Source organism: Fusarium mangiferae, assembly GCF_900044065.1.
Source record: "Fusarium mangiferae strain MRC7560 genome assembly, contig: FMAN_scaffold011, whole genome shotgun sequence".
In the NCBI taxonomy this organism is placed as follows: domain Eukaryota; kingdom Fungi; phylum Ascomycota; class Sordariomycetes; order Hypocreales; family Nectriaceae; genus Fusarium; species Fusarium mangiferae.
The window spans coordinates 207,120-219,589 of NW_024573931.1; the positions used below are offsets into that span (position 1 = coordinate 207,120).

The following is a 12,470-nucleotide window of genomic DNA, read 5'->3' on the forward strand; positions in this document are numbered from 1 at the left end:
AAGTGGCCACGGTCGGGGACGCCAGCCCAATAGAAGTGATCCAGTCGGCTCTCCCTATCTGTAGAGCTCCAGTGCTATCTGGAACGGGCGTGGCGCTGGACCCAACAAAAGAGCCGTGGCGAGCCCTGGGACCATGTCCTTGATAAGAAGGTCGGGTTGGTCGTATTTTTGTCTCCGTACTGGTATGGTGGTCAGATTGTAAAAGCCCAGAAGGATTGCTGGTCGCTGACAGGGCAGCTTTACCAGTAGATTGGTCCACGCATGAAAGCATCACGATATAAAACGAATGCAACGTGATCTGAATGTGTTGCAACTGTAATTACATATGTGCACATCGCCAAGATGGACAAGAGATTGCCAAGTCGGCAGCCAAGAAGCGCCCAGAGATGTCAAGGAAACACGGGCGACAATTGAGTGTGGCAGCCAGTCCAGTACCTACAGCTCAGTGCAGCACCTGTGGCATTGGAATGTCTCGTTTTAATTAGCAGAGACAAGGGGTCTAGACCAATCCCTGCCCCCCTCCCCCTTCTCGGGGGAGGAGATGATATCGAGAAAGAACCCCGCCGAGCCCATCCACACTCTAGCGTAGCAGCTAAAGCTTATCTTAAGCTTGTTCAAAGCTGCCTAGCGTCGCACTTGGGCTTGGCACATAAAGACACTTGGAAGCCCAGGTTCCTGCTGCGATGCTCTTGTTTTGAGACAGACATTCTAATACTTTCTCTTTCTTCTCTGTTTTACTGTACTCGCACAGTAACAACACTGCCCAACATGTCGTCGTCACCGCACAAGGATGAGGTGAATTACGAGACCAAGGACGAGACCACGGTCACGTCGCCTCACGATGAGGAGCAGGGCACGACCTCGGGCGAGGGCCAGCTCAAGCGCGATCTCCGCGGTCGACACATGCAGATGATTGCCATTGGAGGTGCCATCGGTGCTGGTCTGTTCGTCGGTTCTGGTAGTGCTCTTCACAAGGGAGGTCCCGCGTCGCTGGTAATTGGTGAGTAGCCCTGATACAAACCGTCGCGTCACTGAGGATCAATGCTAATTAATCATCGCAGGCTGTAAGTTTCTCTCTCGCCCGCTCGATGCCGCGCAAATAACCAACACGTTCTAGATCTCATCATCGGTGTCATGTTGCTCTGCACCAACCTCGCCCTCGCAGAAATGGCTGTTCTGTACCCCGTCAACGGTGCCTTTTACACCTACATTGTCCGCTTCGTCGATCCCTCTTGGGGTTTTGCTTGTGGTTGGGAATACGCTCTGTCCTGGCTTACAGTTCTTCCCTTTGAGTTGATCGCTGCATCCAAGACAATTGAGTTCTGGCGCACTGACATCCACATGGTTCGTAGATTTCTCCTCTTGGTGATCTGCCTTGGCGGCCTTGGCGATTGCCCGGTCGTCTTGGCATATGCGCCTTGACGTTTTGACAGGTTCAGTCAGCTAACTCTTTTCGCTAGGCTGTTTGGGTCACTGTCTTCCTTGTCGCTCTCACCATCGTTCAGATCTTTGGTGTCCGTGGTTACGGAGAGGGTAAGCATAGCATAGCATTCATCGTCGTCGTTTCACCACTAACGCATCGCAGTCGAATTTGTCCTGTCCGCCATCAAGATCTGCGCTTGTTTGGGATTCATCATCCTCGGCATCATCATCAACTGTGGTGGTGTCGGTGATCAGGGCTACCTTGGCACCAAGTACTGGGACAACCCTGGTGCTTTCACCAACTTCAAGGGTTTCTGCGCTGTCTTTACCATTGCTGGTAGGTCTTTCCCACTGCTTCGCTTCTAGAATACAATGACTAACGACTCTAGCCTTTGCCTTCGGTGGTACTGAAATGGTTGGTCTCGCCGCCGCTGAGACTGCTAACCCCCGCAAGTCTGTCCCCACTGCCTCCAAGCAGGTCTTTTGGCGTATTGCTCTCTTCTACGTCATCAACCTCTTCATTGTCGGAATTATTCTCCGATCTGATGATCCTCGTCTCCTCGGTGCCTCTGGCGCCAACACCAAGGCCTCGCCTTTCGTCCTCGCCATCCAGGATGCAGGCATCAAGGTTCTGCCCTCCATCTTCAACGCCGTCATCACCATCTCCGTCTTGTCCGTCGCCAACTCGTGTACCTTTGGCTCAACCCGCACCATGCAGGCTATGGCTACCCGTGGCCACGCTCCCAAGTTCCTCAACTACATTGACAAGAAGGGACGTCCCCTCTGGTGTGTCCTTATTCAGCTTGCTTTCGGTCTTCTGGCCTATGTCGGAGAGGCCAAGAACGGAGGTACCGTCTTTGACTGGCTTCTGGCTTTGTCCGGTCTTGCTTTCCTCTTCGTCTGGGGCACCATCTGCCTCGCTCACGCCCGTATGCGATCTGGTTTCAAGGCGCAGGGCATCAACCTGGACCTTGTCCCTTACAAGACTCCCTTCGGTGTCTGGGGCAGCTACCTCGGCGTCTTCCTCAACGCCATTGCTCTCATTGCCACTTTCTACTCTTGTCTCTATGTAAGTTCACCCAATGAACGTGATTCGATATTCATCATGCTAACAAATCAGGCTCCTGACGGCTCTCCTCCCGATGCTGAGGCTTTCTTCATGGGTTTCCTCGCCGGTCCCATCATTCTCGTCCTGTATCTCGGCTACAAGATCTACTCTCGCGACTGGAAGTTGTACGTCAAGGCCATTGATATGGATCTCCAGACTGGCATTGTCCTCCTCGACGAGCCCGAGCCCCAGACCCCCTGGTCATGGAAGTCCGCGCCCAGACGCCTTCTCTCGGCTGTTATCTAGATGTCTTGGCAGAAATCGTCCTTTAAATAGTTTGCTCCGGGGCACAGTAGTTTAAATCTCATTCAATATACCTCCGTCTTACTGCCCTCAATGTTATGTTACCCCAAATCCATTCGACCGGCAGCAATGGAAACGACCGAAGGGCCAGGATCGGCTATTATGTGAATTCTAATACCCAATCTTCCCCAGCTTTCCCCGCAGATCGACTCGTATCATTTCTCCTTTCAGATTCTTGCCTTACGGCCCTGCGCTGCTACAGGCGCGCATATTTAGCAGTCTTACGTTCCATCAACCCATTTCCCGCCTTTAGCCTGAGTCGACAAGGTTGCGAAGCGCCTTCAGGCTAAAGGCAAAACTGTCCCCATGGGGAAAAGCGAGGTTGGCAATGTTTCACTCAGAGTGACAATAATGCAAAGAGAAACAAAGCAAATCACAAACGCAGCTCGGATATTGGATAATTCTGTCGCTTCTATTCGGCCCGTTACATCGTGTATGCCTCTTGAATTAGCCGAAATTGATTCCTTGCTTGTCATGTACTGGTAATACAGACACATGGATGATACAAGGATTTATCCTGCAGCCTCAAAGGCTCAAACTGCCGGGTGAGATTTCATATATAGATACAAATGCAACAGCACGTCGCTGCAGTGTTTTCCCTCTGGTACTCCAAGCAGTTGCATCGAGTCCACTGCGACTCTACACTTTACAGCCAACAGCCAAGACCGAAACAGAGTCAACATGGGTGTCGCAACAACTACAGTCGGCACTTACGATGCCGCCCTCCAGCGGCGCCAGGCGCTTATGGGTGCCAGTGGCGCGCGAGCCCTCGTCAAGAACTGGAAGGTCGCCCGAATTGCCGCGTTTGCCTGCATCGGAGGTAGTCTCTACGGTTACAACCAGGGAATGTTTTCGGGCATTCTGACAATGCCTTCATTTGAGAGCCGTAAGACTCGTCTTATTGTTCTGTGGGGATTTGCTGACATCTATAGACATGGGGGATTATATCAAGAACCAGACCAAGAAGGGTTGGCTTACATCTATTCTCGAACTCGGTGCATGGCTCGGCACTGTCATGTCTGGTGCCATTGCGGAATTGTGCTCTCGTAAATATGGTATCTTGATTGCTACTTGTGTTTTCATCATCGGCGTCGTCATCCAGTCTACCGCCATTCAAGCTGGACACAATGTCATTCTCGCTGGGCGATTCATCACGTATGTCATTCCAACATGCTTTGATCGCAGCTAACATCTGTAGTGGTATGGGAGTCGGTAGCTTGTCCACTATTGTTCCGCTTTACAACTCCGAATGCGCTCCGCCGTAAGTGACCACCAACGCTACTGATATACGGAGGCTTACAGTGTCATAGTGAAGTTCGGGGTGCCCTGGTCGCTCTGCAACAGCTTGCCATTACTTTCGGTATCATGATTAGTTTCTGGATTGACTAGTAAGACTAACGCTCCAAGATACCATCCATACACTGACAATTGACAGCGGCTGCCATTTCATCGGTGGAACTGGCGAGGGTCAGAAAGACGCCGCCTGGCAAATCCCAATCTGCCTCCAACTCGCTCCAGCTCTTATCCTACTCGTCGGCATGGCATGGATGCCATTCTCACCCCGATGGCTTATCCACCACGGCAGAGAAGAGGAGGCTAGAGAGGTACTGGCCAACCTTCGAGATCTCCCTACCGACCACGAACTTATCGAGCTGGAATTCCTCGAGATCAAGGCTCAGTCACTCTTCGAGAAGCGAAGCTTGGCTGAGAGATTCCCCCATCTCCAAGCGGAGACAGCAATGAACACTGTCAAGCTCCAATTCGTTGCTATTGGCGCTCTATTCAAGTCCAAGGCCATGTTCAAGCGTGTCATTGTCGCTACCGTGACCATGTTCTTCCAGCAATGGACCGGTATCAACGCTGTAAGTTATCCTTGCATATACGTGAATCCAATCAGCTAACAGAGTCAAGGTCCTGTATTACGCCCCTCAGATCTTTGGACAACTTGGTCTCAGCAGCAACACCACCAGTCTCTTGGCCACTGGTGTCGTCGGTATCGTCATGTTTATCGCTACCGTCCCTGCAGTCTTGTGGATTGACCGACTCGGCCGTAAGCCTGTCTTGACTGTCGGCGCTATTGGCATGGGTGCTTGCCATCTCATCATCGCCGTCATTCTTGCCAAGAACATCGACCAATTTGAGACGCACAAGGCTGCTGGTTGGGCTGCTATCTGCATGGTTTGGCTGTTTGTCGTCCACTTTGGATGTAAATTCACGCCCAGTTCTCTTTTGTCGACTGATGCTAATGATGCTAGACTCCTGGGGTCCTTGTGCCTGGATCATCGTCGCCGAGGTCTGGCCTCTCAGCACGCGACCTTATGGTACCTCTCTTGGTGCCTCAAGTAACTGGATGAACAACTTTATGTATGTGACGCGACTCGCATTCTTTATGCTAGCTAATTTTGATCAGTGTCGGACAAGTCACACCAGACATGCTGGAAGACATCACCTACGGAACGTATATCCTGTTCGGGTTGCTCACATGGATTGGTGCAGCTTTCATCTGGTTTGTCGTTCCAGAGACCAAACGACTATCACTCGAAGAGATGGTACGTATCCCTCCAGCTCTAATAGCACAGCTGCTGACTGTTCTAGGACATCATCTTTGGATCCGAAGGAACTGCCCTCGCTGATAACGAGCGCATGGCTGAGATTAACCGTGAGATCGGTCTTGAGAGCATCATTTACCGTGACCAGTCTACTCACCACACAGAGGTCCCAGAGAAGGAGATGTCGTAATTGTTTGAAGAAGAGGCTGCGAATGCTGACTGTCTGTTGATTCCTTGACGACATTGGTGATTAGCTTTTCGCACAGATTGAATATTCAGAATAGTTATTTTCAATTGAGTCTTTCCCCCATGTTTAAGGAAGGCTCATAGACTTCCAATTACTGACACGCTTAAATGCCTTTCCTGGCCAAGAATCATATGCTCAAGCGTATCCATGAATCAACAAATTGAGCCGCCTTGCTTGTGAGTCAAAGGAATCATTGTCCTCTACGCCATTGGGGATACTCTGTACGCTACACTTGAACTGTGCCTAATACCTGGACTCATACCCACCCAGTGAACTGGCCGGCCTTCGGGGGGCAAGAAAATGTCAGACCTTGATAGAGGATGTTAAAATAAACTCGGTAAAATATATCCCAAGTTTACATACACTAAGCTTATACTAAACTTATGCTAAGTTACCTAAACCTTATCACTTAGGTACTTTTGTTTCCTTTCAGCGTGTTGCCAGCGTCTTCCATCACTCACAGTTCTCGAAGCATTGGTACATATCCCATTTGGGATAGTCCACTATGTTCTATTGGCCCTTGATGTTTAAGCTTAATCGCCATGTGGGATTTCCGTGTCTGACAGGGCATGGGGAAGGTGCCCCCATGCTGTATCAGGTCACCCTACGGATTGATACCGAATTGAATCAAGACGTTACGACAAGAGTGCGGAGGGAAAATAATAATTAAGTTTCTATCACAACAATGCTGACGGTTTGACAGAGAATGTATACAACAAGTAGCGACCTCAGCTGGTTGTCAACTAAGTCCCCCACCAAAATGGGCCAGAGACCCCCAGGCCAGCTACCGTACTTATCAGTTCTAGGCCCAGTAAGTATTACAATGCACCTTTGTATAAGTATTATGTTGCTAAGCTATCATGGGAGCCCATAGTTGGCGTTGATTGCTACGGATCTGTCCATAGGCACAAAATCGCCCCTGAGCAGGCATGAGCATGTCACAATACTAGCCGCTCATTAATTATGTCATACATATCATTGTGAAGCCATAAATCATCACCTATTTATCCAGAAGATAAATACACCGTCTCAGTGAAAAATGTAGTCCTCCTCCTTAAGTTCATCAATCTCCCTATCATTCTGCTCATCCACCTTGCAATCCCCCAGCAACAACTGATGGCACCAATACATATCCCTCTCGTAAATCGACTCCGTCTTCAACCCCGTCAACCCCTCACCCTCTCGATCAATCTGTTTCTGCGTCTTGTCCAAATACTCAGCCTGTTGCTGCGTCATGATCCCAAGAGGCGCTTTCGAACCTTTCCAATCCAGCGCAAGCGGTTTATGACTTCCACCAGCATAGTGAAAGAATGCCAGCAGTGTTTTGCATGAGTGAATGAAGGACTCGCTGACGGACGAGTTTCCTCTTGTGCCGAAGCGACTCTCCATTCCGTACCAGTCGATGATGTACAAGACCTGCGCGAATTGACGTTCCATGTTACTGAGAAGGACGAATGTCGTGAGATATATCTCGTACCAATTCTCGCGCTTCTTCTCCATGATCTTTGTCTGCAGACCTGCAAGAATCCTCTGACGAAGCGGCGTCATGATGTTTTTGATGACGAGATGGTCCATCTGCGTGTCCATAATTGGAGGAATCGGTATCGTACCACTGCGGGGACACTCGAGATCTTGAACTGGAATCTGACCGAGTGTATGTTCGCCGCAGATCATCCACGGCAACTCAGTGAGTCGACTTCCAGCCCAAAGCCGAAGACTATCCTTGACAAGGGAGCTGTTGTGTTGTTCCGAGAACCGTATGGCCTCTTGAAGCGTCCAGATCATCAAGGGACTCTTTCCTTTGAGAAGTCTCTGAATATACACCTTGTAGGACTTGAGGTTGTACTCATCAATGACCCTCTGATGACTATCCATGTCGGCGATGTAGTAGTGCGGCAACTCGAGCATCCTTTGGTTTCCTGCAGAGTCTCTCCATGGATATGAGGTTTTGTCTCCGGGCAAAGGTTGAAACTTTGATACGGTGACTTCGACTTCACAGTCAAATCCTTGGGTCAGCTTGATTGTATGTCGATCGAGGTCGATGTTTAGCTTTGCGTTCATGACATCCTTGATGGACAGCCATTCGTATAGCTTGTTGTCGCGCGTAGATCCTGAAAGGTTAGTTCAGTAGCCGGTGATGAAAAGGTCGAGAGTTGGTGAACATACCTAGTCTGTGCAACGGAAGCTCGTTAAGATTGACTCTGATGCATGGGCGTTTCAGAATCGTCAATCTTGAGCACCTCAGACATGGCTCGTAGGGATTCTCTGGCATTACGCACTACCAAGTTAGCATGATCCAGCTGAGGATCACTAAACTTACTCGAACTTTCATCCCACGACACTTTTCGCAAACACCTCTCTTTCTCGCAATCGCAGTGGCCTTTCGGGCTTCTTCGGTGAATGGACCTCTAACCCTAGTATTCAGTCCAGACACAGTGAATACACCCTGAAGGTTACCGCCCTGATCATGCTTATACTCTGTTTTGGGAGCCTGAAGAGTTAGTGAGAACAACACTGATTCAGGTATCTTACAAGATCTGTGGTCAGAACATCTGATCGGTCCGCCTTATGATCTGGTCTGGGCTTGCGTTTCTGAGTCTTCACTGCTCTTGGAGGACTCTGAGAATGCGCACTTGACCCAGACGGAGTCAGGATGGAGTTGGTGCTCGGTGTGAACCGTATCTCATCTTCTGTAGAGACACTTTGTTGCAGGGTCAACGGAAACACATGATCCATCGGAAGGTCACGAGGTTCAAATGTCTGAGTGTAACTCCGGGGATAATTCGTGTAAGTCGGAAGAGTCAACAGTGACGGATCCAGAGTCAACTCTTCCGCCACGGGCGCCGAGCTCTCCACGGGTTCCACGTCGACATTGACGCCATCCTTCGGTTCCTCGCGTAAAAGCTCCGACAGCCAGTCGTCACCGTCAAACAAATCCTCCTCCAGATTGTCAATCACTTCAAACCAGTCCACTACCACAGTCAGCAGAGCAAAACACGAACACAGACAAAAGGACCTACCGTTCTCAATCATTTTGCTTAATTCAGTAATCGGTACAAAAGATCCACGCAATAAAGTTGTGGGGTAGGGAGCTAAATATTCAGGGCCTCTACCGATTTCCACATCAGGCATGGATCCCGAGCTGGCGTGACTTGTCAGACGTTGTTTCTACCGACTACCATAAGGAGCAAAGATCTGCAATCTCACCTACCGATTACTCTTTTCAGACGGTAAACATTTGGTGACAACCACCATTAAAGACGAATCAACCAGCCACAGTGGGAATTACAACAACCATGGAGCGAACAATCGATCAAGAACTCCGTATGCGACAAGCTACGATTGATGACTTGGACGGCATTACAAAACTTGCTATTGAAGCCTTTCCTGATGATCCAGAACGAGACTATCGATTCCCATATCGACATGAATACCCCGAAGATCAATGGAAGTGGACCAGGGTCGAGTATGAGGGGTTTTTGAAACAGCCCGAAAGCTATGACATTCTTGTCATAGAGGCTGGGCAAAAGATTGTCGCCTTGGGGATCTGGGATGTCTCTGGTCTTACTGGTGTCAAACCAGGTATGTCAGCCTCAATTTTCGCATCCCAGCTAACAACCCAGTCAAACCCGGTGTTTTGGGCGACAACCAACGTCGCGATGCAAACCTCCCTCACTTGCGATATTTCGCGTCGCGCGTAGACGAAGTTTATGACATGCATTTCAGTCAATTCGGCAGCAAGCAGCTTCACCTTGTTAATCTCGCAACGCATCGCGATTATCGCAGAAGAGGTTGCGGAGCTGCTCTTTGTAAATACGGAATGGAAAAGGCAGAGCGCGAGGGATTTGTCGCTACGGTTTTTGGGAGTCCAATGGGGATTAAGCTATACACGTCTGTTGGGTTTAAGGTTATCGGGGCTGAACCGATGATCATGCCTGGTGATGAGGAGGGATTAACCACGACTGCATTAGTTTGGGGTAATTAATTGAGGTCAGATTCATCGGGCGTCAAGATCGCAAATGTGAGACAGGCGTGCTTACCCTCGTCATCGTCCTCAGCTGATGTCTTCCCTTTTGGGAAATCGGTGACACGATTCAGTAGATGGATAATATCAGTTGTTGCATGGGTTCAGCCTGATGAAGTGTCATCGGAGAAAAGCAAGATGAGATGAGAGCCAAACATGTTAATGAGATGAATGTAAGGCTATGTTACTGGATTGGGAAATCGGCAGACCTCAGTGTCCGTGAATGAGCGTTTTTGTGAATTTTATTAAAGTTGGGGTCTGTTCATGAGATTGACGTACATTGACATATTGATCTGTCCGTTGATTCATGTACAAGATTAACGAATTCGTGAGTTTGAGAGTCGCTGAGGCTGAGAACACACTGACCGCTTAGAAAATTATGTCATCAGAAGCACAAGCTGGTTCATTCAGCTCATTTGGAAACTCTCCCTCTGAGCCTTGTTCCGAGTCATTCTGCTTAGATCGATATCTGTCAGATTTTCGTGACAGGCCAGTCCAAGAGCGATTACTGGAGAACTCAGACAATGACCCCCAAGACATTTCTATCCAAGATTTGGAAGATTTTATGAGTCTGCACTGCCCACCAGATCTGGAGACGTTGGTATCAAAAGGTCCATTTGAACAATGAGTGGTTTGATCATTTCGCTGCCTGCCGCTGCGACTGTTGTACCGACAATCACGTGGAATCGGTTAATTGCATCAGCCTGCCGCATTCACCTTTATAAGGCTTCTCCTCACCACCGCAAGAATGCGAGGCATGGCTCTGCATCAGATCCATTTCATCGCCTTCATTTCTCTCGTCACTTTTACACTCTACATCATGTTCACCTGGGCAAATCTCCGTCAAATGGCGCCCTTTCTTTCGCAGAGTCGCACTCTGCCTGATCTCCTCACTGCCGATTCCAAGACTCTCGCATCCGGATTGATGAATGGGCATTTCACGAGTGTTGACTTGGTGGACAAGAGCCTCGAGATGATTCAGAAGCATGATGAGTACCTTCATGCGATGTTGAGTTTGGTGCCGAAGGATCAGCTGCGGCAGAGAGCGGAGGCGCTTGATAAGGAGCGAAAGGATGGCAAGGTCCGAGGGCATTTGCATGGAATCCCTATTGTGATCAAGGTATGGCGGTGTTCTTGGAGTCGCTGTGATGCGCGAAACTGACATTTCCAGGACAACATCGCGACGGTTCCTGATCTGGGAATGGAGACGACGTGCGGTTCTTGGGCGTTGCATGGCATGACGCCGACTGTGAATGCCGACATCGTCGACAAGCTCATCCAAGCTGGACTCATCATTATCGGCAAAGCGAATCTGAGTGTACGTGTTCCAGTCTCTGAGTTTGGCCATGTTGACTGACTACTCGCCAGGAATGGGCATACTACCGGTACGTCTAACCTTCAGACTGACTCTCAGCGACTCACTCCTCTTAGAAGCAACGACCTCCCGAGTGGTTGGTCCGGCAAAGGCGGTCAATGCCAATCCGCCTACGTTCGCGGCGGTATCGATCCTGAAGACAGCAACAACGGTCACAGCGTGAGTACCCCGTGACTCGCCACATCCAATACTGACAGTTCAGAACCCCTCCGGCTCTTCCACAGGCTCAGCAGTCGCCGTCTCCGCAGGTTACGCCCCCCTCTCCATCGGCACCGAAACAGACGGATCCCTCGTGTCACCCGCATCGCGAGCAGCTTTATACACGATCAAACCGTCAATCGGACGAGTTTCCCAATCTGGGATCATTCCCATCAGTCATACCATGGACTCGGCTGGACCAATGGCCAAGACGCCATACGATCTCGCCGCTCTGCTTGACGTCATCTCTGGGACCGATGAGTTTGCGACTCTGGGAGGATCTTGGGATGAGCTGTCTATTGCGACAGTGGACTTCAAGAAGTGGTGGCCTGGGGAGGACTACCTGAAGCCTGTTGAGAGTGCGACAAAGCAGATGGTGAGTAACCCACTGACTGCATGAGCTTGCTGACTTTATAGCACACCGAGATCCAAGCTGCGTACGACAAAATGGAGGGACTAGCCGAGAAGTATGTCGGCGATGTTCCTCTTCCGCCTCCTTCCGATTGTTTCATGCTTGATGGGAAGGACAGTGAGGGAGTCATCATGAGTAAGTCCCCCCCGCGCAGGATGATCATAGTTGACGAAATAGTGGCCGATTTCAAGCACGACCTCAACAAATATCTCGAGTCGGCGGAAAACTCCAAGATCCATTCCCTTAAAGATCTGGTCGAGTTCAACAAAGCCCATCCCGATCTCGAAATGCCTCCTGGTATGTCCTCATCTCAAATGATGACCCGGCTAACTTTTCAGGCTACGATGACCAAGGACTCTTGATCGATGCCCAAGAATCGGATGTCTCCATTGAAGACTACGAAAAGAATCTCTCTCACCTCCGAAAGGTTGCGCGCGACGAAGGATTAGACCGCATCTTCAAGGAATATGGCGTTGACGTGATTGTCGGATCAAGCGACACAGCAATCAAGGCGTATGCAAGTGGAAGCGGTATGTTTAATCCATGATTCACGAGTAATACTGATACTTTCAGGCTACCCCGTTGGTAATGTTCCGCTCGGATACTTGGACTTTAACGGTCGCCCTTTCGGACTCGCTGTCCTCGCAGCCAAGGACCAGGAGGCCAAGATTCTCCAGTTCATGAACGCATGGGAGGGCACTTTCGGTCCGAGAAAAGCTCCGCCGCTGCTTCAGTGATCGGTTGGAGGGTTCAGATGCAAAGACAGTGCGAGTCACAAGCGGCTTTCGGGCCTCATTTCGTGATGGCGTTCTGGGCATTGCTCTCATTTGGT

The 12,470-nt window shown here is 49.9% G+C and overlaps 5 protein-coding genes across 5 annotated transcripts; 4 read left to right on the forward strand and 1 right to left on the reverse strand.

The window, feature by feature from the left end:
• Window positions 1-768: 768 nt before the first annotated feature.
• FMAN_09845 (putative GAP1-General amino acid permease) lies at window positions 769-2,776 on the forward strand (the record flags this gene model as incomplete). The annotated part of the gene is made up of 7 exons (XM_041820453.1): window positions 769-1,000; window positions 1,062-1,064; window positions 1,118-1,407; window positions 1,461-1,533; window positions 1,586-1,759; window positions 1,812-2,491; window positions 2,543-2,776. 7 exons carry the CDS (start codon window positions 769-771, stop codon window positions 2,774-2,776), a joined length of 1,686 nt encoding a protein of 561 aa, XP_041686332.1.
• A 738-nt stretch (window positions 2,777-3,514) lies between these two features.
• FMAN_09846 (uncharacterized protein) lies at window positions 3,515-5,572 on the forward strand (the record flags this gene model as incomplete). The annotated part of the gene is made up of 9 exons (XM_041820454.1): window positions 3,515-3,719; window positions 3,766-3,988; window positions 4,032-4,094; window positions 4,144-4,221; window positions 4,269-4,695; window positions 4,745-5,039; window positions 5,089-5,197; window positions 5,244-5,382; window positions 5,429-5,572. The coding sequence occupies 9 exons, from the start codon at window positions 3,515-3,517 to the stop codon at window positions 5,570-5,572; spliced, it is 1,683 nt and encodes a 560-aa protein (XP_041686333.1).
• Window positions 5,573-6,658: 1,086 nt separating this feature from the next.
• FMAN_09847 (uncharacterized protein) lies at window positions 6,659-8,662 on the reverse strand (the record flags this gene model as incomplete). The annotated part of the gene is made up of 5 exons (XM_041820455.1): window positions 6,659-7,740; window positions 7,796-7,907; window positions 7,950-8,120; window positions 8,162-8,601; window positions 8,650-8,662. 5 exons carry the CDS (start codon window positions 8,660-8,662, stop codon window positions 6,659-6,661), a joined length of 1,818 nt encoding a protein of 605 aa, XP_041686334.1.
• A 263-nt stretch (window positions 8,663-8,925) lies between these two features.
• On the forward strand, window positions 8,926-9,614 carry FMAN_09848 (uncharacterized protein; the record flags this gene model as incomplete). The annotated part of the gene is made up of 2 exons (XM_041820457.1): window positions 8,926-9,211; window positions 9,253-9,614. 2 exons carry the CDS (start codon window positions 8,926-8,928, stop codon window positions 9,612-9,614), a joined length of 648 nt encoding a protein of 215 aa, XP_041686335.1.
• Window positions 9,615-10,401: 787 nt separating this feature from the next.
• On the forward strand, window positions 10,402-12,375 carry FMAN_09849 (uncharacterized protein; the record flags this gene model as incomplete). Its single annotated transcript, XM_041820458.1, has 9 exons — window positions 10,402-10,773; window positions 10,825-10,971; window positions 11,022-11,038; window positions 11,085-11,187; window positions 11,231-11,602; window positions 11,644-11,773; window positions 11,816-11,935; window positions 11,977-12,168; window positions 12,212-12,375. The coding sequence occupies 9 exons, from the start codon at window positions 10,402-10,404 to the stop codon at window positions 12,373-12,375; spliced, it is 1,617 nt and encodes a 538-aa protein (XP_041686336.1).
• Between the last annotated feature and the right edge of the window lie 95 nt (window positions 12,376-12,470).